This window comes from Haliotis rubra, unplaced genomic scaffold, assembly GCF_003918875.1.
Source record: "Haliotis rubra isolate DU_JTF1 unplaced genomic scaffold, ASM391887v1 Scf306, whole genome shotgun sequence".
Lineage (NCBI taxonomy): Eukaryota > Metazoa > Mollusca > Gastropoda > Lepetellida > Haliotidae > Haliotis > Haliotis rubra.
This window is the reverse complement of record NW_025766976.1, coordinates 1-25,492: the sequence shown is the minus strand read 5'-3', so window position 1 is coordinate 25,492 and position 25,492 is coordinate 1. Positions and strand designations below refer to the sequence as shown.

Sequence of the window (25,492 nt, the reverse complement as noted above, 5' to 3'; positions counted from 1 at the left end):
AGGATTACACAGAACTACAGAAGGAACAGGCAGGAATTTACAAGGATACTGTTGATTAGAGTTTCCAGCCTTTGTGTATTGCTCGATGACTGATTGTTTAATTATTACTGTGACTCTATGTACCCATCAACTGCTGGAGGATGACAGGATATACTGCCTGTTAGCTTATGCTATGTACACCCAATGAGGTGAAAATGAAAATCGAATGTTCACTCTTCAGCTGACCGGGGTAATAATATTAGCGCTTTGAGTCTTAAGCAATATGGGTGCACACATATTATTATTATTATTATTATTATTGTCAACGTATAACCAATTAATATCATGTCCCAATGCTTGTTTAGACGCTTGTTCTCAATTAAGAATGTTGTTAAGTTATCTGCCTAGGGCAAGCTTAAAGACTTCATGGAACAAGAAGTCGTGATCAATTTCTATTTCCATTGTTAAATGGTTTAACTCATAATCAGTTATGCATTCACGGTATATATGTAACAAGGCATCACCATGGAAACATGCAAGTAATGTGTGCGAAAAATTACATCATTAAGTGGAATGTGAACAATTGTCGAAATTAAGGCCAGAACAAATAAGCAGTTATAATTCTTCGAGGAAATCTGAGCATGCAATCTTTGGCTGAGAGGCACATTTTGTTTAACACATTGAATGTCAACCATTTTGAGATTTGTTTCAATAATATTTTCACATTGATTTGAAGGCCTACCAGCATTGTAGCCTTATGAATGTATATGGCTGATGGTCCAGTTTATAAACATCAGGCGAAGAATGTGGGAAGTAGGCTGATGTGTGACCGTGGTGGGGAAGATTGCAATAAAATCCAGGAGAGAGGTTGGGTGGTCCTGGCACAGTCACGCTGGTTATGCTCATCGTCAGCTCTAGGCCTGTCCCTTTTACACACAGCCCAGGCAGTGAATGGAACTTCTCTCGGGGAGAGCTGCTGAGTGGAACCCACCAAGAACTTTCTGGAGAATATGAATAACCCCCAACATTGGTACTCTCCTGGTACGTGCCAAGAGGTCATCATGAGTGTTGACACCCAGAGGATCATCCGATAAATAAATATTTGCAAAAGTACACAATAAAATTTATCTTGAAGAGCCTCTGCTGTAATCAAACCCAACCTCCCGAATAGACTGGAATATGCAAACGATTAAGATAGGGACGATGGTGGAGGGCTCTGTTATCAGACATGATCCTTCTGTGTAGGCCGTCAAGACTCCGGGTGTCTTGTTTTGCCCAATCAACTACTCCAAAGCAAAGGACTGGTACAGCAAAGGTATTGGTGGCTTTGACCTTGTTTCGAGCATTTAGCTCTAAGCTCCAGAGCTTGATGTCATCCATGTAACAGAGATGAGTAAGCGCTCTTGAGATCCGGAACCGTATCCGTCTTGTTTGTTGAACAGAAAGCTCATACGAATTAAAGACAGACAAAAATCAAGGGACTGAACTAGTCCCTCTGCAATAAATTCCGAAGTCTGCACCTGTGATTATATCTGAGTCCAGTCGATCAACAACTAATGAAAGACTTAAGTAAATGAGGTCGTCGCTCAGGAAGGTAAATGCAATCAAGGCCCTTCAGTATTCATTCATGAGGGACAGTCATTCATATGCGTTATTATGGCCAATCCAGCACAGGGAGAGGTTGCGGTGATATTTTTTAGCCTCTTCCAAAACCATTTTTGTAGAAGTAGTTAAACCTTGCACCTCAACATTCCTTCCTCGCTCCCTTCTGCTCTTTATAAATCATATCATTCGAAGAGCAGTAAGAGGACACAAGCTTTGTCAAACACCCTGTGAACATTTTATACTGCATATGATAGCCAATGGAATCTGTCAAGTCTCCCTTTTGGGGAAGGAGTATTGTCCAACATTTGAAGAACCATCGAGGAACATTGACTATGTCCACGAGAGAATTGAAACAGTGAAGTAGCGGTGTGTGGACACAGGTAAACAGTTTGAATGCCAACAGGCCCTGGTGATGTATTAGATTTGGACTTTTAAATATCACTTTTCACGTAATCTGGTGAGATGTAACACAAAGACATCGCACTTCGTTTCTCATACATTGCAGGATTGTAATCACGGATCCATGGTGCTGTTTATCTTAACATCAACATGACCTTAGTTGCCTGTAAAAATGATTTTCATAATTTCTGAAGAGTATATTTTGTATTATAAATGTGTTCTGCTTTTGCCATTTTTCTTTCTTTCAGTCCAAACCTTTAATTTTGCCTTCTGGAACTCGACAATTTGGACAAGTACCTTTTCATTCGTTGGCTTGTATTGTAATTTTCTCCAGATTGACTTTTGCCTTACAGACAATAGATTCCCTGACGACCTTAATCCAAGGCACTGCTCAGTCCAGGAAATATATTTTCTTTTTTCAGTTAGTTTACCTAAATCCGGTTTTTCTTTGGTGTTTGTTGCTGTCATTAGATGGATTCTCCTAGCTGTCTACAGTTCCTCCAGAGTCGAACGGCAGAATAGACACAACAATTAACTTAATGTAATGAAAACTCCGAAGTAAGTTTCATAGAAAAAATGTCCTTCAATAAATGTATTTAATGTTTAGGAAAAGATGCATGCTAACCTCATGCCATGTTTACATGGGACAGAGAGTACGCAGGAGACCCAGCACCTGCCAACGAGGTCAGGTTTGGGGTAGCTCTGTAAGCGGAATAATGGGCAATACCAACGGCAACCATATGATATTTAATCAAGAGTATGCCTTCAAGGTGTCATGCATGTATCGCCCACATGGTTGGCACACAAAATATTGCTCTACCCTCTCCAAATATATTTACACAGTGTTTTCATCGGCACCTTCACTATCATTTCATAGGGCCCCTTATTTTTTGTCCGTCGTATATTATCAAGGAGTGATCTGCCTAAAACTTGCTTTGTACTCATGTATGTTGTTCTATCAGAATATGTTGTTCTATCAGAATATGTAGCCCATCTCTCTATTGTTCCCTCTTATTATATGTGAGTCCCCACTGAAATAATGTCTGTCTATTCTTGTTTCATTGCTGTGAAATGTCAGTAAGCACTAAATTTTAATTTACGTCAACTGCATGGTGTTTGTCGTGTGTAAAATATTTACCTCTCATGTAGAAAATGATCCAGATCAATTTTAACTATTAATACAGCTTAGCGATACTTAGGTTTGCTGAAGTGCTTCCTATTCATCTTGTCCACACAATACATGGATCAACAAATATCAAACATACGGCAAGAATCTATGGTACTTTCGAATCCTTTAAAAGCATTACTGTTCAGGTGAATTTACTGAACACTCAGTTTTGGTTTTCATTGGCAAGATGTATTTCCAGGAAGGAAATGACTTCATAAACGTATTGTTTGATACACTGACCAAACATTTTATATAAGACGTTTTGTACAAACATATGTACTTCATGTACTTTGATCACCTTGACACGTTATGTGGCAAAAGTGCATTGCAAAACCCATAGAAACTTTTACAACATGGCTATCAAAAATAGCTCTTTGTCTACAGTTTCGATGCTGTGTATGCCTTTTGTGTGTTGTTCGACGGAAAGTCGAAACAAGTTTGAAACAAGCCAGAACTATGACTTCGACCATTAATTTACTACTCAAAAGAATTTAAAGAACAAACTATACTCTGTCCTGACGCATCACCTCTGGTAATATGAAAGAATCGGGAGTTTTTTAACTTTTCTTGAGTAGTATAAAATGCAGTAAAGTAGGATGCTGTTTAAATTTCAATTTTGTATCATAGACTGATAATATATGCCAAACAAACTGACAATGGTAATGCTAGTGATATATTGAGACCTTTATTTGGATGATTTTCATATGCGCCAGTTTCACATGGTCGGAGCCAAACATACTTCAGCTTTAACAGCAATGTACATTCCGTAAACTAACGGTAGATGGGTGCTTACAGTTACAGTTTTAGTCACGTGGCACATTTTTCAGTCGTACACACGATGTCGGCGGATTCATCACACTGGTCAGCGTCTTTTCGGCTTTCCATCAGTGAATCTGTTACGAGCTAGTGTAACAAAAGCTTAAAAGCAACTTACTGACTGACCATATCTCTTTACACATACACACATATCACACCGACTGACTGAGTTTAGTTTTGCCGCTTTTAGCAATATTCCAGCAATATCACGGCGGGGACACCAGAAATGGGCTTAACACATTGTACCCATGTGGGGAATCGAACCCGGGTCTTCGGCGTGACGAGCCAACGCTTTAACCACTAGGCTACCCCACCGCCCCACACATATCAAGACGTCGCTGTCATTAGCTGGAGGTTTGCTGAATGCAGCGTAAAAACATATGACAAATCATATAACGCTAATTACCGCACATATCAATAGAGTCAAACAGCCCTTCTCCACTGATCATGTATTCTTTAGTATTGACTCATAGGTTTTTAAAAATCAATCTATTTGAGTGACTGAAATTTGTCCCTCACCAGCGGATGAGCGATCTTATTCCACTGCACGAGGGCTTGTCACACAAAGCTCGGGATGATTGCAGCGATTGAGGATTAATTCTATTGTTCGTCAAAGACTGATGTATTTTGAAGACTAACTTGAGTCGTGAGAAGTTCAGTGTTTCATGTCTTCATATTACCCTATCGTCAACACAATTTACCTGAAACATCACTGAGCAACTGAGGGTTGTACACTGAATATGGTGTACTGCTTCAGTTATACACTCTGCAGTTATCTTCTTTTAACAACATTTCTATGGTAAGTACGTTGTTGTTTTTAATTTATTGGAGAGTTTAAAGTTTCGCTGCCGACACGAAACTATTTTCTAAAAAATTTGATAAACAACTATTCATATTTTCTCTAATTTGTTGCTTGAAATATTTGAAATATTGTTTTCATTTTGCAGTGAATGAGTGAATGATTGAGTGAGTGAGTGAGTGACTGCTATCTCAGATTTGTCATTTTGATGTGGGTAGAAAGACGTGAAGATGTGGCTGAGAACTGGTCTTCAGCAATTCATGCCTGTCGGAGCAGGCGGTTAGGCTCGCTAACTTGGCTCATGTATGTCATCGTATCCCAGTTGAGTAAATTGATGCTCGTGATGCCAATCACTGGCTTTTTGGGCCCAGATTTGATTATTAACAAACAACAAGTGCTTTGCGCGGCGTAAAACAACAAAGTTTGGCACTGATGCAGGTCTTAGATTCCTGCTACACTACACTCCCGAAGATGTGTATTGTGCCGAAAAACCTACACATGGATTAGAACCTAAAATTGAAGGTGTCTGGAAGTCCACAGGGTCAAATATCTAAACATTGAATTACCGTGACTTGGATGCTTGGACCACCCGTGTCCCCGTTATATTATACCTTAAGGACGAAGTTGGTTAAGGCTAATAGATCGCCCACTCGAAGTGTTAAACAAAATTAAATATTGATAATTCAGCGTCAGACGGGTTGAGGAGGTTGACAAGATTTATTTTTTTCTTCAATATGCATTGACTTTTTATGCAAATAATAAGTGAGCAGATCTTCTTGTGATTCCCCTACGTTGAAGTTATATATTTTCAAGTTTTGAATTTGTGTCGAAAGCATAATGTATCATATATGCCCATATCTCAACATCTAATCAAGACTAAAGGCCCGCGGCCCCAAAGGATTTTACCAAATGTTAAATTGTCTTATACCAATGTTTGCTCTGTTTACAAATTAAGCTAAACAAAGTTCTAAGGCCGATGTTTGAGGTATAATTTCCACAATAACATTTCTCGGGTCTTTAATTTTGGAGGACTGTCTTCCACGATGTCATACGTTTTCCTTATTTGGAAACAAAGTGAACACACATACATCTTACATTCCTTTGTCATGGGAGAAATGAGTTTCTTACTATATTTCGATAAATTGCTGATTCAGCATCTTCTGTTCACACACCCACTCATTCATCCACTCACTCACTAAGTGTCTTGCAGGATCAGAGTTGTTTGCATTGAAGAATTTGAATGGAAACGCGATTACAAATTAGATGACCGCACCGTGACGTCACACATGATATCATGCCATGACGTCACCACCGTGACGGAGTGCCTGAAGGACTGCTCGAGTCACAAGCTATGTCACAGCGTGTTCGTGTACAAGTCCGGCAAGTCCTGCTGTCTGAACAAGATGCGGATGTACATGGCGTCCACCTCCCAGGCCGCACCGGGACACGTGCATTACGTGTCTTCATATGTAGCTGAGAAGAAGGTCATGATGTCATCTACGACAGTGTTATGAGAGTGTGTTTTTTTGTAATTTGAAATTTGTAGTAACACATTGATTAAGTTATAATTATTATGGGTCACAATGTTTAAAGTTTTGAGTGTGGGTTTTGGCTCGCATCTCGCATCGTATATGTTCAATGGCAATAGTATTTTTAGCGGTACACCTTTTTGATAGCACTTCAGAGTTGCCTCCCTTGGCTGGCTTTATTTTGTTTTGACTTCCGGTCGTATGCTCGAGAAAATCGCCTAATGCTCTGAGAGAATAATGAGGGAGCCTAGCTTTGCTAGAATGCTCGAGAACTGTGTAAGAGCTATATAAAGGCTGGTTGTTGTTTATTGCGACACGGGACATATTACATGGCTGGAGTTATACAAGCTCTATTATATTAAGGTATTACAAGTCACACTGAACAGCCCATTTATAAGGGAGGTTAGTCTTCTATATTTCTCCCGAGTCAAGATAAAATTTAAAGCAGGTAACTGTGGTCTGAAGATGGATAGCGGACTTGCAATGTTCGTTCTCCCAGCTTATCACTTCATCATGAGACGTGCATTGCGACTGTTGAGTCAGATCGCCTTTGATACCAGGTTCAGTGATTATATTTATGATTGGACATAGCTTTCAGTTCCCCCACAGGTACTAGATCTGTTCATTTCTGTCTGAAGGAACAAGCATTTCTGCTGAGTTCTTTATCGGGCTGTCTTTTCTAATGGTGTAACCCCGATGTGGTTGGACGGAACTGCGATCGTGAACCTACCGTGGGCGCCCTGTGAACCTCACAACAACGCCAAGTGTATCTCGATGATCATCCCATCCGGCCAATGGAAGGATGATGACTGTAATCTGCTCAAGCAATACATCTGCGAGAAATTAATATCTAGATCCTGGCGCTTTCTAATGGCCTCAAAGTTGAAAACAGAAACTGTGGCAAGTTTGAGTCTTCATTCGAGAAATGCATGTGCTATATACTACTTCAGAACAGAAAGTGATACGATGAAATATGCAAACATATCATGGAATACTTGGAATACAATGGAACACAACTGAATACCCAGGAATACAATGGAATAAACGGTCACACAATGCAATACACAGGATTACACAGAACTACAGAAGGAGCAGGCAGGAACGTACAAGGATAATGTTGTATTGCTCGATGACTTGATGTTTATTACTATGTACTGTGTACCCACCCACTGCTGTAGGAGGACAGGGTATTGTGACTGTTAACGTATGTTATATATTCCCTATGAGGTGAAAAAGTAAATCAAATGCCCACTCTTCAGCTGACCGGGGTAATACTATTAGCGCTTTGAGTCTTAAGCAATATGGGTGCACACAGTATAAATATTATTATTATTATTATCATTGTTTAATCAATTAATATCATGTCCCAATGCTTGTTTAGACGCTTATTCTCAAATAAGAATGTTGTTACGTCATCTGCCTTGGCAAGCTCAAAGACTTCATGGAACAAGAAGTCGTGATCAATTTCTATTTCCATTGTTAAATGGTTTAACTCATTATCAGTTATGCATTCACGGTATATATGTAACAAGGCATCACCATGAAACATGCAAGTAGTGTACGGGTGTTTACATCATTAGTGGAATGTAGCCAGCGAAAAATCCAGAACAAATAAGCAAAGCACCCGATGAACAATTGTCGCTAGTTGATGATTAAGGTCGACTACAGGTAACAGTGTATTCATGTTTAATGTTATACAAGTAACCTCGAGGACACAGCGCTGATGTACAATGTGTACCAATTCCACCTAGCCCAGCAGGATTCATTTATTATTATCTATTTGAGGGGGTGGTGGTCCGGTTCGTGGGTCTGCGTGTGGTGGACAGTTATAATTCTTCGTGAAATCTGAGCATGCAATCTTTGACTGGAAGGCCCATTTTGTTTAACACATTGAATGTCAACCATTTTGAGATTTGTTTCAATAATATTAACATTGATTTGAAGGCCTACCAGCATTGTAGCCTTATGAATGTATATGGCTGATGGTCCAGTATATAAATGATACATCAGGCGAAGAATGTGTGAAGTAGGAGGATGTGTGACCGTGGTCGGGAAGATCACAATAAAATCCAGGAGAGAGGTTGGGTGGTCCTGGCAGTCAGGTTGGTTATCCTCATCGTCACCTCTAGTCCCTTGCACCTTTGAACGGAATGGACAGTGAATGGAACTTCTCTCGGGGAGAGCTGCCGAGTGGAACCCACCAAGAACTTTCGGGAGAATATGAATAACTCCCAACACTGGCACTCTCCTGGTATGTGCCAAGAGATTATCATGAGTGTTGACACCCAGAAGATCATTCGATAAACAAAAATGTGCAAAAGTACACAATGAAATTCTATCATGAAGAGGCACCGCATTAATCAAACCTGACCTCCCGAACAGACTTGAATATGCAAATGATTAAGAGAGGAACGAGGGTGGAGGGCTCTGTTATCAGACATGATCCTTCTGTGTAGGCCGTCAAGACTCCGGGTGTCTCGGTTTGCCCAATTAACTACTCCAATGGAATAGCCAAGGACTGGTACAACAAAGGTATTGGTGGCTTTGACCTTTTTTCTAGCATTTAGCTCTAAGCTCAACAGCACGATGTCATCCATGTAACAGAGATGAGTAAGCGCTGTTGAGATCCGGAACTGTATCCGTCCTGTTTGTTGAACAGAAAGCTCATACGAATTAAAGACAGACAAAAAGCAAAGGACTGAACGAGTCCTTCTGCAATAGATTCCGAAGTCTGCACTTGTGATTATATCTTACGTCCAGTCGAACAGCAAATTATCAAAGACTTAAGTAAATGAGGTCGTCGCTCAGGAAGGTAAATACAATCAAGGTCATATGCTTTATTATGGCCAATCTAGCACAGGGAGAGGTTGCGGTGATATTTTTTAGCCTCTTCCCAAACCATTTTTGTACAAGAAGTTAAAGCTTGCACCCGCAACATTCCTTCCCCGCTCCTTTCTGCTCTTTATAAATCATATCATTCGAAGAGCACTAAGAGGACACAAGCTTTGTCAAACACCCTGTGAACATTTTATACTGCATATGATAGCCAATGGAATCTGTCAAGTCTCCCTTTTTGGGAAGGAGTATTGTCCGATATTTGCAGAACCATTGCCTATGTCCACGAGAGAATTGAAACAGTGAAGTAATGGTGTTTCTACACAGGTAAACAGTTTGAATGCCAACAGGCCCTGGTGATGTATTAGATTTGGACTTTTAAATATCACTTTTCACGTAATCGTGTGAGATGTAACACAAAGACATAGCACTTCGTTTCTCATACATTGCAGGATTGTAATTACGGATCCATGGTGCTGTTTATCTTAACATCAACATGACCTTAGTTGCTTGTAAAAGTGATTTTCATAATTTCTGAAGAGTATATTTTGTTTTATAAATGTGTTCTGCTTTTGCCATTTTTCTTTCTTTCAGTCCAAACCTTTAATTTTGGCTTGTATTGTAATATTCTCCAGATTGACTTTTCCCTTACAGACAATAGATTCCCTGACGACCTTAATTAATACAAGGCACTGCTCAGTCCAGGAAATGTATTTTCTTTTTTCAGTTAGTATACCTGAATCCGGTTTTTCTTGGTGTGATGTCATCACTCTTGCTTGACAACGGTACAAGAATCTGAATCGAAACGTCGCACTCACGAAATAAAGAAGTTGTTATCCATAAAAACGTGTTCCTTATGGTATGCCCGGCCATCGAGGGCCCCTGACCTTAATCCAATAGAGCACGTTTGGGATGCACTTGGGAGAAGGCTTCGTGGTCTTAGGAACCAACCTCAGAATTTGCAGGAACTTGGCGCTGCCTTGCAAGAGCAATGGCGCAGAATCCCCAACCACGTGTTCACAAGCATCAGGCAGTCGATGAGGAGACAGTGTTTGGCAGTGGCGAATGCGCGGGGTGGCCATACACGATATTGAACTGAGAAATTTCGCAATTTTATTCTTGTGACTTGACATTCTGTATACCCATGTTTTGGAACGGCGGTGTAGCCTAATGGAACTGATTATGGCACTGTCAGTGTATCGAGTACATCACACAGATCTCAGCAATGAAATAATAACAATTTAACCATCTTACCATCTCTTGTTCTTTTATAGTGCCCTGAAGAAAGAATGTGATGTTTCTTTTTTGACTCAGTATATATTCCAAACAAACTGACAATGGAATGCTAGTGATATATTGAGACCTTTATTCGAATGATTTTCATATGCGCCAGTTTTACATGGTCGGAGCCAAACATACTTCAGCTTTAATAGCAATGTACATTCCGTAGACTAACGGTAGATGGGTGCTTGTAGTTTTTAGTCACGTGGCAGCTGGTGTTGTTAAAGTTGTTTTCTCGCCACAGTTAAACTTTACACGCTATCGACGGATTCATCACACTGGTCTGCGGCTTTTCGGCTTTTCCTTCAGTGAATCTGTTACGAGCTTGTGTAACAAAAGCTTAAAAGCAACTTACTGACTGACCATATCTCTTTACACATATACTCATATACACCGCTGTCATTAGCTGGAGTTTTGCTGAATGCACTGTAAAAAGCACATGACAAATTAAATAACGCTAATTACCACACATAGCAGTAAAGTCAAACAGCCTTTCACCACTGATCATTTATGAGTGAGCGAGTGAGTTTAGTTTTACGCCGCTTTTAGCAATATTCCAGCAATATCACGGCGGGGGACACCAGAAATGGGCTTCACAATTGTGCCCATGTGGGGAATCGAACCCGGGTCCTCGGCGTGACGAGCGAACTCCTTAACCACTAGGCTACCCCACCGCCCCCTGATCATGCATACTTCAGCACTGACTCACAGATTTTTAAAACATCAATCCATTTGTGTGATTGAGATTTGTTCCCTGCCACCGGACGAACGCTCTGGTTCCAGTGCAGGGAGGGCCGGACATGTAAGCTCGGGAGGAAAGCAGCAAATGATAAGTGATTCTATTGTTCGTCAAACACTACTGTTATTTGGAGACTAATTTTAGTCGTGAGACGTTCAGTGTTTCATGGCCCTATATTACTCTACCGTCAACACAATTTACCCGGAACATCACTGAACAGCTGAAGGGTGAATATAGTGTACTGCTTCATTTCTACACTTTGCAGTTATCTACTTTTAAAGGCTTTTCTGTTGTAAGTACGTTTTGTTTTGTTTTAATTTGGTGGAGAATTTAAGATTTCGTTTCCAAAATACAGCTGTTTTCTATCAAACTTGATAAACAAGAAGTCAAATTTACTCTTATTTGTTGCTGGAAATTTTGAAATACCGTTTCAACTCACTCAATTAACTCGTTACAAGTGCTAATATTATCCCTATTCTTGCAAATGTTGAAATGAGAAAGATCCAATATGAAGGTACCGACGTACAACTACTTTCTATAGAGCCTGATGACAAATAATCAAATTGGCACCTACTTGTTGTTAGAATCTTTTGAAATATCGTTTTCATTTTAGCATTACGTGAGTGAGTGAATGAATGAGTCTTCAGCAGCCCACGCGTGTCATAAGAGTTGACTAATATGAGTGAGTTGTCAGGCTCGCTGACCTTGATTTACTGGTTCATTGGTTCATATCCCAGCAGCTGTGATTATCATGTAACCTTTGTGGATACAAATTGCAAGAAGTACAATGTCTGATCTTACATTTAAGCTATCACAAGTTACACGAAATAAATTGGCAGTGTGAACAGCCCATTTAAACAGGAGACTATAGCTTCCTATTTTTCTACCGGGTCATGTGAAACCTTAAAGCAGGTAACTGTAATAAATAATAAATTGGCAGACTAAACAGCCTATTTGGCTAGCAGACTCGTAGCGTTCATTCTCCCACCATATCACCCCATACTGAGACGTGCATTGTGACTGTAAAGTCACATCGTCTTTGATATTAGGTTCAGTGATTATATTTATGATTAGATAGCTTTCAGTTCTTTCCGTTGCAGTGGACTCAAACTTGAAAACAGAAAATGTGGCAAGTTTGGGTCTTTATTCGAGAAATGTATGTGGTACGTACTACTTCGGAATAGAATGTGATACAATGGAATATGCAGAAATATTATGGAAAACTTGGAATAAAAGGGATTACAACTGAATACGAAGGTAACACGTTTGGAAAGGATAGTTTGCTTATAATTGTGTTTTCCTGGAATGAATCTCCATTACAATTAATAAATCTTTTCTCACTCTTTTATGCCTTTATAACGATACTCACTGCAGCAGTCAGTCAATATTTACTGCCAGACCATGGAACAAATCCTTGTTGCAATAGACACATGCTTGCTGCTGTGAGATTCTGAAGAGGGGATGCTGTTTGTTCCTTGGTCCAGGAAGCGTCTTTGTACGTTTTTAAAAATCAATCCATTTATGTGATTGACATATGTAGCGGACCAGCCGATGAGCGCTATGGTTCCTGTGCAGGGAGGGATGTCACGCAAGCTCGGGAGGATCGCAGCGATTGATGATTAATTCTATTGTTCGTCAAACTCTGCTGTTATTTGGAGACTAGCTTTAGTCGTGAGAAGTTGAGTGTTTCATGTCTTCATATTACGCTATCGTCAACACAATTTACCTGGAACATCACTGAGCAACTGAGGGTTGTACACAGAATATGGTGTACTGCTTCATTTATACACTTTGCAGTTATCTTCTTTTAACGGCTTTTCTATGGTAAGTACGTTGTTGTTTTTATTTTTTGATGGAGAGTTTAAAGTTTCGTTACCGACATGCAGCTATTTACTATCGCCTCTGAAAAACAAATAATCATATTTTCACTGATTTGTTGCTAGAAATGTTTGAAATATCGTTTTCATTCTCCAGTGAGTGAGTTAGTAGCGAGGGAGCGAAGGCGGGAGAGGGAGGGAGGAACGCTATCTCAGCTTTATCACGGCGTGTCAATTTGATGTGGGTAGGAAGCCTGAGTTGATGAACCTGTGAAGATGCATCTGGAACTGCTCTTCAGCAACTCATGCCTGGCGGAGCAGGTGGTCAGGCTCGCTAACTTGGCTCAAGCATGTCATCGTATCCCATTTGACTAGGTCGATGCTTGTGATGCCAATCTGGCCCACACTTGATTATTTACACATAACGATTGCTGTAGAATAACAACCAAAGTTCAGCATTGATGCAGGTCTTAGATTCCTGCTACACTACTGTTGTTGCAAGAAACACATTAGTCTGATACACTCTCACCAAAGTTTATTTCCGTTTTCGTTATGTCTATCGTTGTTGTAGCGTTGCATTAAGTACATACGTTGTATCGTTGTATACAAAACAGTTGACGAGAAGTTCAGAGAAACTATAAAGGAGACACAAAATACTTGTTTAGTATACAATCCAAACCTGAACCTAATAAAGTGTACAAATTTTCAAAATCCATATTTTCTAAATACTCAATTAATTGAATCAATATGTTTTCTCGTTGTGGACATAGAAGAAACATAAATTCAAGAAATAACTCACATCTGTGTTCTGCCATAACTCAATGTGTGCTGCTGTCAACATTGAGGCCTTCTGTCTGACTGAGCCCATGTGCTTCTGTTCATGTGATCAGATTGCCAGGATGTGAATTATGTTATCAATTTGCAAAAGTTTAGGCAGCAACCTGTGTGTTTCTGAATATTAACATAAGCGGTTCCATTGAACAATCCTTTACACCACAAGCACGTGTACAGATGTGTTGACAATTTTAAAATATTAACATTAACTTTTACTTTAAATTAAACAAATTTAATTGAGAGTCTAAACTTAGTGTTCTGCACGTATAACTACACTCCCGAAGACGGGTATTGTGCCAAAAACTCTAGAAAGATAATCAGATCACTATGATTATCATATCATATCATATCACTATTTCGATAAATTGCTGATTCAGCGTTTTCTGTCCACCCACCCACTAATTCATTCACTCACTCACTACGTGTCTTGCAGGATCAGCGTTGTTTCCATTGAAGAATTTGAATGGAAACGCGATTACGAACTAGATGACCGCACCGTGACCGCACACATGATGTCATGCCATGACGTCACTAGCGTGACGGAGTGCCTAAAGGACTGCTCGAGTCTCAAGCTATGTCACAGCGTGTTCGTGTACAAGCCCAACATGTCCTGCTGTCTGAACAAGATGCGGATGTACATGGCGGCCACCTCCCAGGCTGCACCGGGACACGTGCATTACGTGTCTTCATATGTAGCTGAGATGAAGGCCACGATGTCATCTACGACAGTAACATCTGAAAGTACGACAGAAGATATTACGAATCCAGCGGCAGCACCTATCAGTTCAACAGACGACGATGAGGCTACAACAGAACTCACCTCCACAGTGAATGTGATCACAACTGAAGCCACAACAGCAACTACTACAACACCTCCGGAAACGACAGCATTGGTCACAACAGCATCAACTACAACAACAGAGGCAACGGCCAATGGTGATATGTTAATCGTGTTGTCATACAAAAGTCTTATCTGTGCGAACAACTTGGTAAAGAAATGAAATCACAATAATGAACTGTTTTGAAGCTCGATATAACGATCTGCTTGTTGAACAAAAGGCAACTAGTAAATAACTTTCCCAGGGGAATTGCCCGACATGAACATGATTCTGTGTACAGACATGGTAACAAAATACCATTTCAACGCATGTCTATCCGCGGTTCACTGAACGACCTTACATCTTAAACATCGATTAATATTCCCCAACATTGTCCATAGAGGTCTTATCTTATTTTATGCTAATTGAAACTGTTCTTTCAATATGCATGACGTTTAAGGCGACACAAACATTTTTCGTTTCACTGTCAATGTCCACTGTTTCCTTGTGAGTACGAATACCATTGTGTCTTGCAGTGTTAAGCGATGGATTTATCAGCGTCCCAAGCATCCATTTGACCTTCCGAGCTAGCAGTACCGGGTCAAGTTGGTCCAGCGCACGAACGATTTGTGGGGAGAACAGCGGTCATCTGATTTACCTGAACACTGCTGCCAAACAGACCTACATCATTGACCACCTGAGCAATACAGGTAAATACAGGTGATCAATACCCACTTAAAGCCCTGAACTGAAGAAGACCAGTAATGTGTGTCTTGCTCATCTTGAAGTAGACCAGTACTATATACAGTAAAGTACGCTTATCACAACTGTAAAGGACCACTATAAAATGCTGTTTGACGCTGATCTGTTTGATTGGCATTATCATATCTTTCTTATATTTTACGTTGTTGGTCTGCAATGGTCTACTGTAGCTTTTAGTAAAAATCAGCAATATCACGACAAGGGACACCAGAAAAGGTATCTTAGAGGCAACGTTAGCTTTCAGTTTCCCAACAGATACAAGATCTGTTCAATTCTGTCTGCAGGTATTTCTGCTGAGTTCTATATCGGGGCTTTCTTGCATAATGGCGTAACCCCGATGTGGATGGATGGAACAACGATCGTGAACCCACCGTGGGCGCCTAATGAACCTCACAACAACGCCAAGTGTATCTCGATGATCATCCCATCCGGCGAGTGGAAGGATGATGACTGTACTGTGCTCAAGCAATACATCTGCGAGAAATAGTAGTCTAGGCCCAGACCCGTTGCAGACAACTGAAACTTGAAAACAGAAGTTTGAGTCTTCATTCGAGAAATGCATGTGCTGTGTACTACTTTAAAATAAAATGCAATACAATGGAATATGCAAAAATATTATGGAATACTTGGAAAACAACGGAATGCAACTGAATACCCAGGAATACAGTGAAATAAACGGTCATACAATAGAATACACAGGATTACACAAAACTACAGAAGAAACAGGCAGGAGTTTACAAGAATAATATTCATGAGAGTTTCCAGCCTTTGAGTTTCTACCTCGATGACTGAGTGTTTAATTATTACTGTGACTCTGTGTACTCATCCACTGCTGGAGGATGACAGGATATTGTGGCCGTTAGCTTATATTATATATTCCCTAAGGGGTGAAAATGAAAATCGAATGCCCACTCTTCAGCTGACCGGGGTAATACTATTAGCGCTTTGAGTCTTAAGCAATATGGGTGCACACAGTATTATTATTATTATTATTATTATATTATTGTCAACGTATAATCAATTAATATCATGTCCCAATGCTTGTTTAGACGCTTGTTCTCAAATAAGAATGTTGTTAAGTTATCTGCCTTGGCAAGCTCAAAGACTTCATTGAACAAGAAGTCGTGATCAATTTCTATTTCCATTGTTAAATGTTTTAACTCATTATGAGTTATGCATTCACGGTTTATATGTAACAAGGTATCACCATGGAACACATCATTAGTGGAATGTAGCCATGCGAAAAATCCAGAACAAATAAGCAAAGCACCCGATGAACAAGTTAAGATTTAAAGTCACATCGGCTAGTTGATGATTATGTGCGATATGGACTTTGAAAGTGTATGGGACTTACGTACCCTCTCAGGAGGACAATAATTTTACGATACTTTAACCCCTTTGAGGATACAGCCGCTCACAATCGCAGTTGCTAATTCATACTACCATGTTTAAAAATACCATTTATATATTTACAAAACTTATTATTCAAAATTTATGCAATAATTCTATTTCTTTAAAAAACAATTATTAAATGAGAATTGACAGTATAAAAAAGATCCTTCAGTGTTTTGACACTGAAATATTTATCCCTTGTGATGGAAAAATCAATGCAGTCAAGCAGGACATGCTTGACCGTGATTCGTTCATCACAAGGGATACAGAATGGAGGATCTTCACCTTTCAACAAATACTCATGTGTATATCTTGTATGACCAATGCAACATCGTCGCATGATGACCTCCTCAAACCTGGACTGACAACCCTAGTAGGTGTGACCGATAGTTGGTTTAATTTCGTGTAATTTATTGATACCTACCTGGGTGTCCCACTTCTTTTGCATTAGATCTCGGATATATGATCTAATCACGGCTTTATAATCAGAATATGGGATAAGAAGTGGGGTCACAGATTTGTTGAGTGCTGCCTTGGCAGCAAAATCGGCCATTGTGTTACCTGAGATTCCTACATGGCTGGGTAACCAACAAAAGACGATGTCGCATTGGCCAGTACCAAGATCATTATATAATTCAACGATTTCAATTAAAAGTGGATGTTGAGAAGACAAATTTTTAATAGCCTGCAGGCAAGAAAGAGAATCTGAAAATATTATGTATTGTTTAGATTTTGGGTGTTTGTTAATATATTTAAGAGCTGTGAGTATGGCATTAGCTTCCGCTGTGAAAATAGAGCTGTTGTCAGGTAATCTAGAAGATATTGTTTTTGATCCAATAACAGTGGCACAAGCCACTGCGCCACCGTCCTTGGACCCATCTGTAAATAAGGACTTGTATGTATTATATTTACTTTTATTTGAATATATTCCTGTTTATATTGTAATTCATTGGTTTCTGATTTCTTAAAATTTGTCAGAGTTAGGTCAACTTCAGGCCTCACCAGCTGCCAAGGAGGAGAAGAAAGAAGACGCGAAGGAGATATATTTTCCAGCGCAATGCCGGCAGCAGAAATGAATGGCTTAATTCTGTGCCCAAGAGGCGGAACTAGGGAAGACTTTTGTTATATAGATCCTCATAAAGAGGATTAAAAACACAGTTATATGCCGGGTTAGACTCACTAGAATATAGTTTTGTGATATATTGTAACGATAATTTTATACGGCGTTGTTTGAGAGATGGCTCATCAGCCTCTACGGAAAGACTGTCAATAGGAGAAGTTCGAAAGATCCAACACAAAGTCTGAGACCTTGGTGATGAACAGAATCTAATAATTTAAGATTGCTTTTGCAGGCTCCACCATAAATGATGGAACCATAATCGAGTTTAGAACGGACGAGTGATCTGTATAAGTGAAGGAGGGTTGACTGGTCCCCTCCCCACTTGGAGTTTGAAACTACCTTTAATAAATCGAGTGCCTTCAGACATTTAGCTCTCAGAGATTTAATATGTGGTAAGAAAGTAAGATGCTGGTCAAATATTATTCCCAGAAATTTAACTTCCTTTACAATTTTAATTGGAGAGCCTGCTAGATGCAATTCTGGGTCTCTGTGCGGCTTATATTTCCGACAGAAATGAATGCAATTAGTTTTAGTTTTTGAAAACTTAAAACCATTTCGTTCTGACCAATCATTAATTTTATTAAGGCATAACTGCAATTGTCTCTCAATCGTGTGCATATTTTTACCTCGACATGACACATTAAAATCATCAACAAATAATGAACCATCAATGGATTCATTTAAAACTTTAGATAAGCTGTTTATTTTATACTGAATAACGTTACAGATAATATGCTACCTTGTGGTACACCTTGGTCTTGATCATACATATCAGACATGGTGGAACCGACACGTACCTGGAACTGCCGATCTGTTAAAAACTGAGATATAAATTGAGACAAACGGCCTCTCAATCCCATTTCATGAAGATCTTTTAAAATTCCATACTTCCAGGTCGTATCATACGCTTTCTCTAAATCGAAAAATATTGATACAGCATGTTGTTTTTGGATGATAGCATCCTTTACGAACGTTTCCAGTCTAACTAAATGGTCAATGGTACTTCGATTTTTTCTAAAACCACACTGAATATTTGTTATAAGATTATTTGTTTCCAGGTACCATACCAGTCGGTTATTGACCATTCTCTCCATGGTTTTACATAAACAGCTGGTAAGAGATATTATAATTAGAAGGATCCTATAATTAGAAGGATCCGCCATGATCCCAGTAGTCCGGGTTTAGACAAGTATAGGAAATGACGACAGCAAACTTTGTTTTTGTTACTCGCCATGAAGATTTGTGGTTAGTCTTATGCGGAACACCAAATTTATTCTTTAGTAGTCCATTAAAAGTGGCCATTGCTCAAACATACATTAGTAGGACTTCGTCATAGACAAGTTGTATCAGGTAAATGTTTTAACGTAGGGGTCGGGCGATGGTGTCCCCATGCACAGATTTCCACAGGACCCCGCAGTTCGTGCTAAATGGGTTATGTTTGTGAGTGCGAAGCGAGCGTTGTGGAAGCCTGAAACGATATCTTACTTGTGTTCAGATCGCTTCACGGAAGTTAAAGAATCAAAACTACTTACTAGTTGTAGTAAAATATGCATATGATTGATGACCATAAAGATTTTCTATGACACAACTTGTAACATAACGATTTCTTCCTCGGAAGTGAGGTTGTGGTCGAAGTAACAATAATATTGTAAGTAGTATTATATTGACACCCACCTCGCTGCCACGAGAGAAATTGTTATGATATACGCTATGTCATGCAAAATCCTATTGGCCATCAATAAAATACATATTTTACTACCAGTAGAAAGTAGTTTTGATTTTGTAACTCGGTGAAAACAAACCTAAATACCATTTATCCTCAGACTGGCGGATGTTCGCGACAGGGCGCCGCCATTTTAAAAAATATAAAAATCTGTTAGAATTAATGAGATTAGTTTGTTTTCATCAAGTTAGAAAATCAAGACTACTTTCTACTCGTTGTTAAATATGTAATGGAATCATAACCAAACGGATTTTGCATGACACAACTTATAACATAACGATTTCTTCCACGGAAGCGAGGTGGGGAGTCAAAGTCACAATACTGCGCTGATAAATTTCTTTTGCTACATTCCCATGGTTAATGTCCACTCACCAGTATGTAGATACTAGTCAATGTGCGTCTTTATATTTGGTCTTATAATCCTAATTAGTTTATTATCACACTTGTATGCATTTTGAAACTAAATAAAAAGTAGACGATCTGCTGATACTTATAGTGAATTTATAACAGAACTGTAATATCTAGACATTTTATAGTTTGCCAATGTGAATCATAATTCGCACACACCCCCTAGTGCATGTTGTCTGTCTCATTACACTTCACGGCGAAAACAATGATTCTGTTGAATGCTACGACAAATGAATGAAAACAAAATGCAAATATTAAAATTAAAACAGATTAAAGTTATAGGAACAATATCAGGCCATTACCTTGTCCGAGGAATGTATCCATCAATATCCACAAAACTGTTCCAAATGATGTGTCTTTTAACAGTTTAATATACGAAAAAGTGATAAATCTTTTCAGGTATTGGTGTATAGTCTCATTGGTCACCCAAGATAGCACACCTGGCAACTAATTGCATAATGTCCGCCTTTCTTTAAAAACAGTAATTCAGTTAGCCAATAATGGGCAATCAATCAATGTATTGCCGGTTAATCCTTTGAAAGAAGGACGTTGTTTTTACGCAGACACCGACACGACAGAGTGTATTCAGTATAGATTAGTAAATCTACATACATAAACACTACCTTTTGACAATTCCGCTGTGTAAGATAAAAGTAATTAATCAATCAGCGTGTTATCGGTTAATCCTTTGATCGATGTTTATAATGTTGAATATTTACTCCAGACACAAGAAATGCCAAATGGGAACCTTTGTCGGGTAATCTAAGTGTGTTACCACTAATTATACCTGTTATAAATTCATTAACTGACCATCAAGTGAATGATGACAAATAACATGTGTAGGCTTATACCACCTAACACGGGTTACAACGAGGGAGTATTAATTGCTGTATTGCATGTGAAAACTTATGGGCCGATACTGTTTTGAGAATACAAACAGATTTTTACATGACATGATTAAATATCGAGGTAAAACAACACAGAAATGGGATCAATTTGGATCAGTCATTATACAAATAGGGCCTAACGACACCAATCGATTTTGACAGAATCGTCTATGAAAACAAGTTGTAACTCCGAAACTAGGCAAAGCAGGAGACAAAATTAAATGACAGTAGATTGTGAGAACATATAGCTTTCATTTTCCACAAGAATTGTCACGATTTCAGGTTTATACAAGCCTGTAAACAAGATAATTTACCCCCTAAAATGTAGATGAATTCTGCATCGGCCCTCAAAGCTATTCCTCATATGACGTCACAGAGACGCGCCGCTCTGATTGGTTGAAATTTCGTTCGCGGGTGAGAATTGTGCACTGTTGTCAAAAAGGTCGATTTAAGTCAATTAAAGGTCGAAATGAGTAGTTTTAATGACAGGGTTTCATTTATAACGATGCCAGTTAGTGATTTATGTATTTGTACCCCCCTAGGGTTTATGTGACCTTTAACAGTTGATAATGAATATTATCGCCCCCTGTTGCTGTATCGTGTGCTTGCCCTAAAGCAGTGTGCAATTCATGTAAGGAGAAAAGCTCATTATAGTCCTCACCGTTAGCAGAATTAAAATTAAGTTTCTTTCTTTCTTCCTGGTCTTTAAATTTCTGAAATTTTGGTGTGTAATTTGATGAGGAGGAATGTTTGGCTAAAGATTCCCCAAGTTTGTTTGCGATATCTGCTGTATCTGTTAGTAATGTGTTACCCTCCTTTAGATGGTGAACACGAGATCCGGAACCTTTTCCTTAAATTTTTTGTATCATATTCCAAACCTTGGACATTGGAGTTCTGGAATTGATTTTAGATACATATTTGTGCCAGGATTGGCGTTTAGATTGCTTGAAGGTGCGTCGGGCTTTAGCATTTGATATCTTAAATTTGTTTAAGTTGTGGACGGTGGGGTGATTGCGAAAATATTTTTCTGCCTTCTTCCTTGCTTTTCTAGCTTGTTTACAGTCGTCAGTATACCATGGTTTTCGTATATGTGGATTTGTAGAGGATTTAGGAATAGTTTCATTTGCAATTTTCAGTAATTCTTCTGAAAAGATCTGAATCGGGTCAGAAGTATTAAAAATTAATTCAGGTGTAATTGTCCGTTGACATAATGTCTCAAATAAAGACCAATTTGCCTTTGTAAAATTATATCTGGATGAAGGTGGGGTATCAGCTGGATGGACGAGTGAAAGTAAAGTTGGAAAATGGTCACTTCCACAAAGGTCATGATGAACTGACCATTCGAACTCATTGAGCAGTCCAGAATCTGTCAGCGACAAATCAAGTGAGGAGTATGTGCCTGTTGCAGGATGTAAATATGTATGGGAATCATCATTAGAAATACATAAATCATTATTGGTAATAAAATCTTCTAGGACCTTGCCCTTAGAGTTGGTGTGGAGACCACCCCAGAGCGGATTGTGGCCATTCAGATCACCCATGATGACACATGGTTTAGGTAATTGATTATATAATGACTGAAGATCAGACTGCCGAAGAACAAAAGAAGGAGGAACATACAAAGAGCACAATGTAAACACCATATTTAATGTAATTCGAATGGCAACAGCCTGAAGATTACTGTTCAGTTTGACAGGGCTGTGTATCACTCCCTCCCTCACCAAGATAGAAGAACATCCAGTGGCCCTATCGCCAGGAGGAGAAAACAATGATATGAGTTGTACTGACGTAAGTTTAAGTTTGTCTGTCTGCTTTAAATATGTTTCCTGGAGACAGAAAGCTGATGGTTTGTAGTCTTGGGTCAGTAATTGTAAATCATTAAAATTCGTTTTAAATCCTCTACAATTCCACTGAATCAATCGTTGTGAACTATTCATCTCTTTGGCGGATTGACTGGAGATCTGGCTCGCCCATTTCTTTTAGGCGATAAACTTGTTGTCCTGCGATGGATGCTTTCCGAAACGTCCATCTCCTCCAGTGATCCAAACTTGTTGTGAAGTTTTATAGGATCATTTGATCCTTTAGGAATCCTATCAGTCTGTTTGTTGCGAGACAATGAGTCACGGTTTTGCCTTGCTAAACTATTCCTTTCTTTCCTAGATTGTAATTTTGTCGAGGAGTCATGTTGTGATCCTGACCTTTGAGATGGTGTCACAGAAGGAATCTGTTCAGCTGGGAAGGGATCCGCAGTCTGAGTGAAAGAATCAGATGGACAGTGGGGTTCAGGATTAACAGAATTAATCCATGTCAAATCTGTTTGACACTGAACTGTAGCTGAGGAAACTGTCGACGTTTTGGTAACAGAAGCATACGTTTCAGTCTGATCTGTAGATACCAATTTCTTTGCTTCAGTGTAAGAAATATTCTTTGTACATTTTATTTTACTTATTTCCATTTCTTTTTTCCATACTGGGCAGGGTTTACTGGATGACGAGTGTGCTCCAGAACAATTCTGGCACTTTTTAACATCACTGTTACAATCTTCTGTAACATGAGAAGTTTGGCTACAGTGTGCACACGTGATCTTATTTTTGCAGGAATTAGATCCATGACCAAACTTCTGACACTTAAAGCATCTCAATGGGTTAGGGATGTACATTTCAACATGCATATTGCAATACCCTGCTTTAACTGATTTTGGTGCCGTTTGAGATGAAAAGGAAAATAAATATGTGTTTGTTTTGAACGTTTCAGTGCCTTGTCTCCTGGTAAATCTTTTCACAAATGTAACCCCTTGATCATGCATTTCTGAAACTATATCCAACTCTGACATGTCATCAAAGAGTCGATCACGATCTCTTATGATGCCTTTGCTGGTGTTCAAGGATCTGTGTGGAGAGACTGACACAGAAATTCCAACAAATTCCTCTACTGACAGTAGGTTTGTGGCTTGATGTCGCTTGGCACATTCAATTAAAATAGAACCAGTCCTCAAACGTTTGATAGTTTTGACATCACCCGCAATTCCATAAATACCCTTTGCAACCGCAAAAGGGTTCAATTTGATTGGTGTCTGATTAGGTGTTTCCATCACAAAGAATCGTGGCCAATGCTCCACTGGTTTTGTGATATGGTTCACATCGTTCTCAGAATCAACTTCTAGAGTACGTTTTGATTTTTATGGGGTTTGAAAAGCCATGGTTGTGTGATTAAGGTTCATCATCCCTACTCCCCACCCGCCACCGAGTGCCAAGAAAGGCAGTATCCTATTGCCTGTGGATATCCAACAGACAGACACCAGGGATATAGGGATGATATACACCAGTAGTAAGTCCTACCAGTTTGGCCCATGAGCCATCGCCTTCTGGCACCGGCATCTAGGCAAATTTTCTCAAATTTGAAAAATCCATGTAATAGAGTATATACAGAATAGAACATTTCAATATTGTGTCCAAACAGAACCAAGCCAAAAAATGATAGAGCAATGAAAGTTAGTGCTCAGGGCTCGGCATGACCAGCCGATTGGTTGAACCGGGCCCATTCAACCACCCGTCTAGGTGAAGTAAGGGTCGAAGTGGTGTATTGGGCAAAGGAACACTGTTCCTGGAGCCCTTGTCCTCAACCACCAGAATCCCGTCCTCCACCGACACAGGGGCGCAACCCACGGCAAACAGGTTGGTGGACCTAATATCCCCCCGGGTCCACAACGGGGGTTTGAAGGGCGCTTAGCGTTACCCAGCACCCACCACGAGGAGGTGGCCCTTCATGGGTGCCAGTTGATGATTAAGGCCGACTACAGATAACAGTGTATTCATGTTTAATGTTATACAAGTAACCTCGAGGACACAGCGCTGATGTACAATATGTACCAATTCTACCTAGCCAAGCAGGATTCATTTATTGTTATCTTTTTGAGGGGGTGGTGGTCCGGTTCGGGGGTCTGCGTGTGGTGGGCAGTTATAATTCTTCGTGAAATCTGAGCATGCAATCTTTGACTGACAGGCACATTTTTTTGAACACATTGAATGTCAACCATTTTGAGATTTGTTTCAATAATATTTACATTGATTTGAAGGCCTACCAACATTGTAGCCTTATGAATGTATATGGCTGATGGTCCAGTTTATAAACATCAGGCGAAGAATGTGGGAAGTAGGCTGATGTGTGACCGTGGTCGGGAAGATTGCAATAAAATCCAGGAGAGAGGTTGGGTGGTCCTGGTACAGTCACGCTGGTTATGCTCATCGTCAGCTCTAGGCCTGTCCCTTTTACACACAGCCCAGGCAGTGAATGGAACTTCTCTCGGGGAGAGCTGCTGAGTGGAACCCACCAAGAACTTTCTGGAGAATATGAAAAATCCCCAACATTGGTACTCTCCTGGTACGTGCCAAGAGGTCATCATGAGTGTTGACACCCAGAGGATCATCCGATAAATAAATATTTGCAAAAGTACACAATAAAATTTATCTTGAAGAGCCTCTGCTGTAATCAAACCCAACCTCCCGAATAGACTGGAATATGCAAACGATTAAGATAGGGACGATGGTGGAGGGCTCTGTTATCAAACATGATCCTTCTGTG

At 39.6% G+C, this 25,492-nt stretch overlaps 1 protein-coding gene across 1 annotated transcript; it reads left to right on the top strand.

The window, feature by feature from the left end:
* Positions 1-14,434: 14,434 nt before the first annotated feature.
* Positions 14,435-16,297, top strand: LOC124282916 (macrophage mannose receptor 1-like). The gene is made up of 3 exons (XM_046718964.1): positions 14,435-14,737; positions 15,156-15,329; positions 15,666-16,297. Exons 1-3 carry the CDS (start codon positions 14,440-14,442, stop codon positions 15,866-15,868), a joined length of 675 nt encoding a protein of 224 aa, XP_046574920.1. The 5' UTR covers positions 14,435-14,439; the 3' UTR covers positions 15,869-16,297.
* The last annotated feature ends 9,195 nt before the right edge of the window (positions 16,298-25,492 follow it).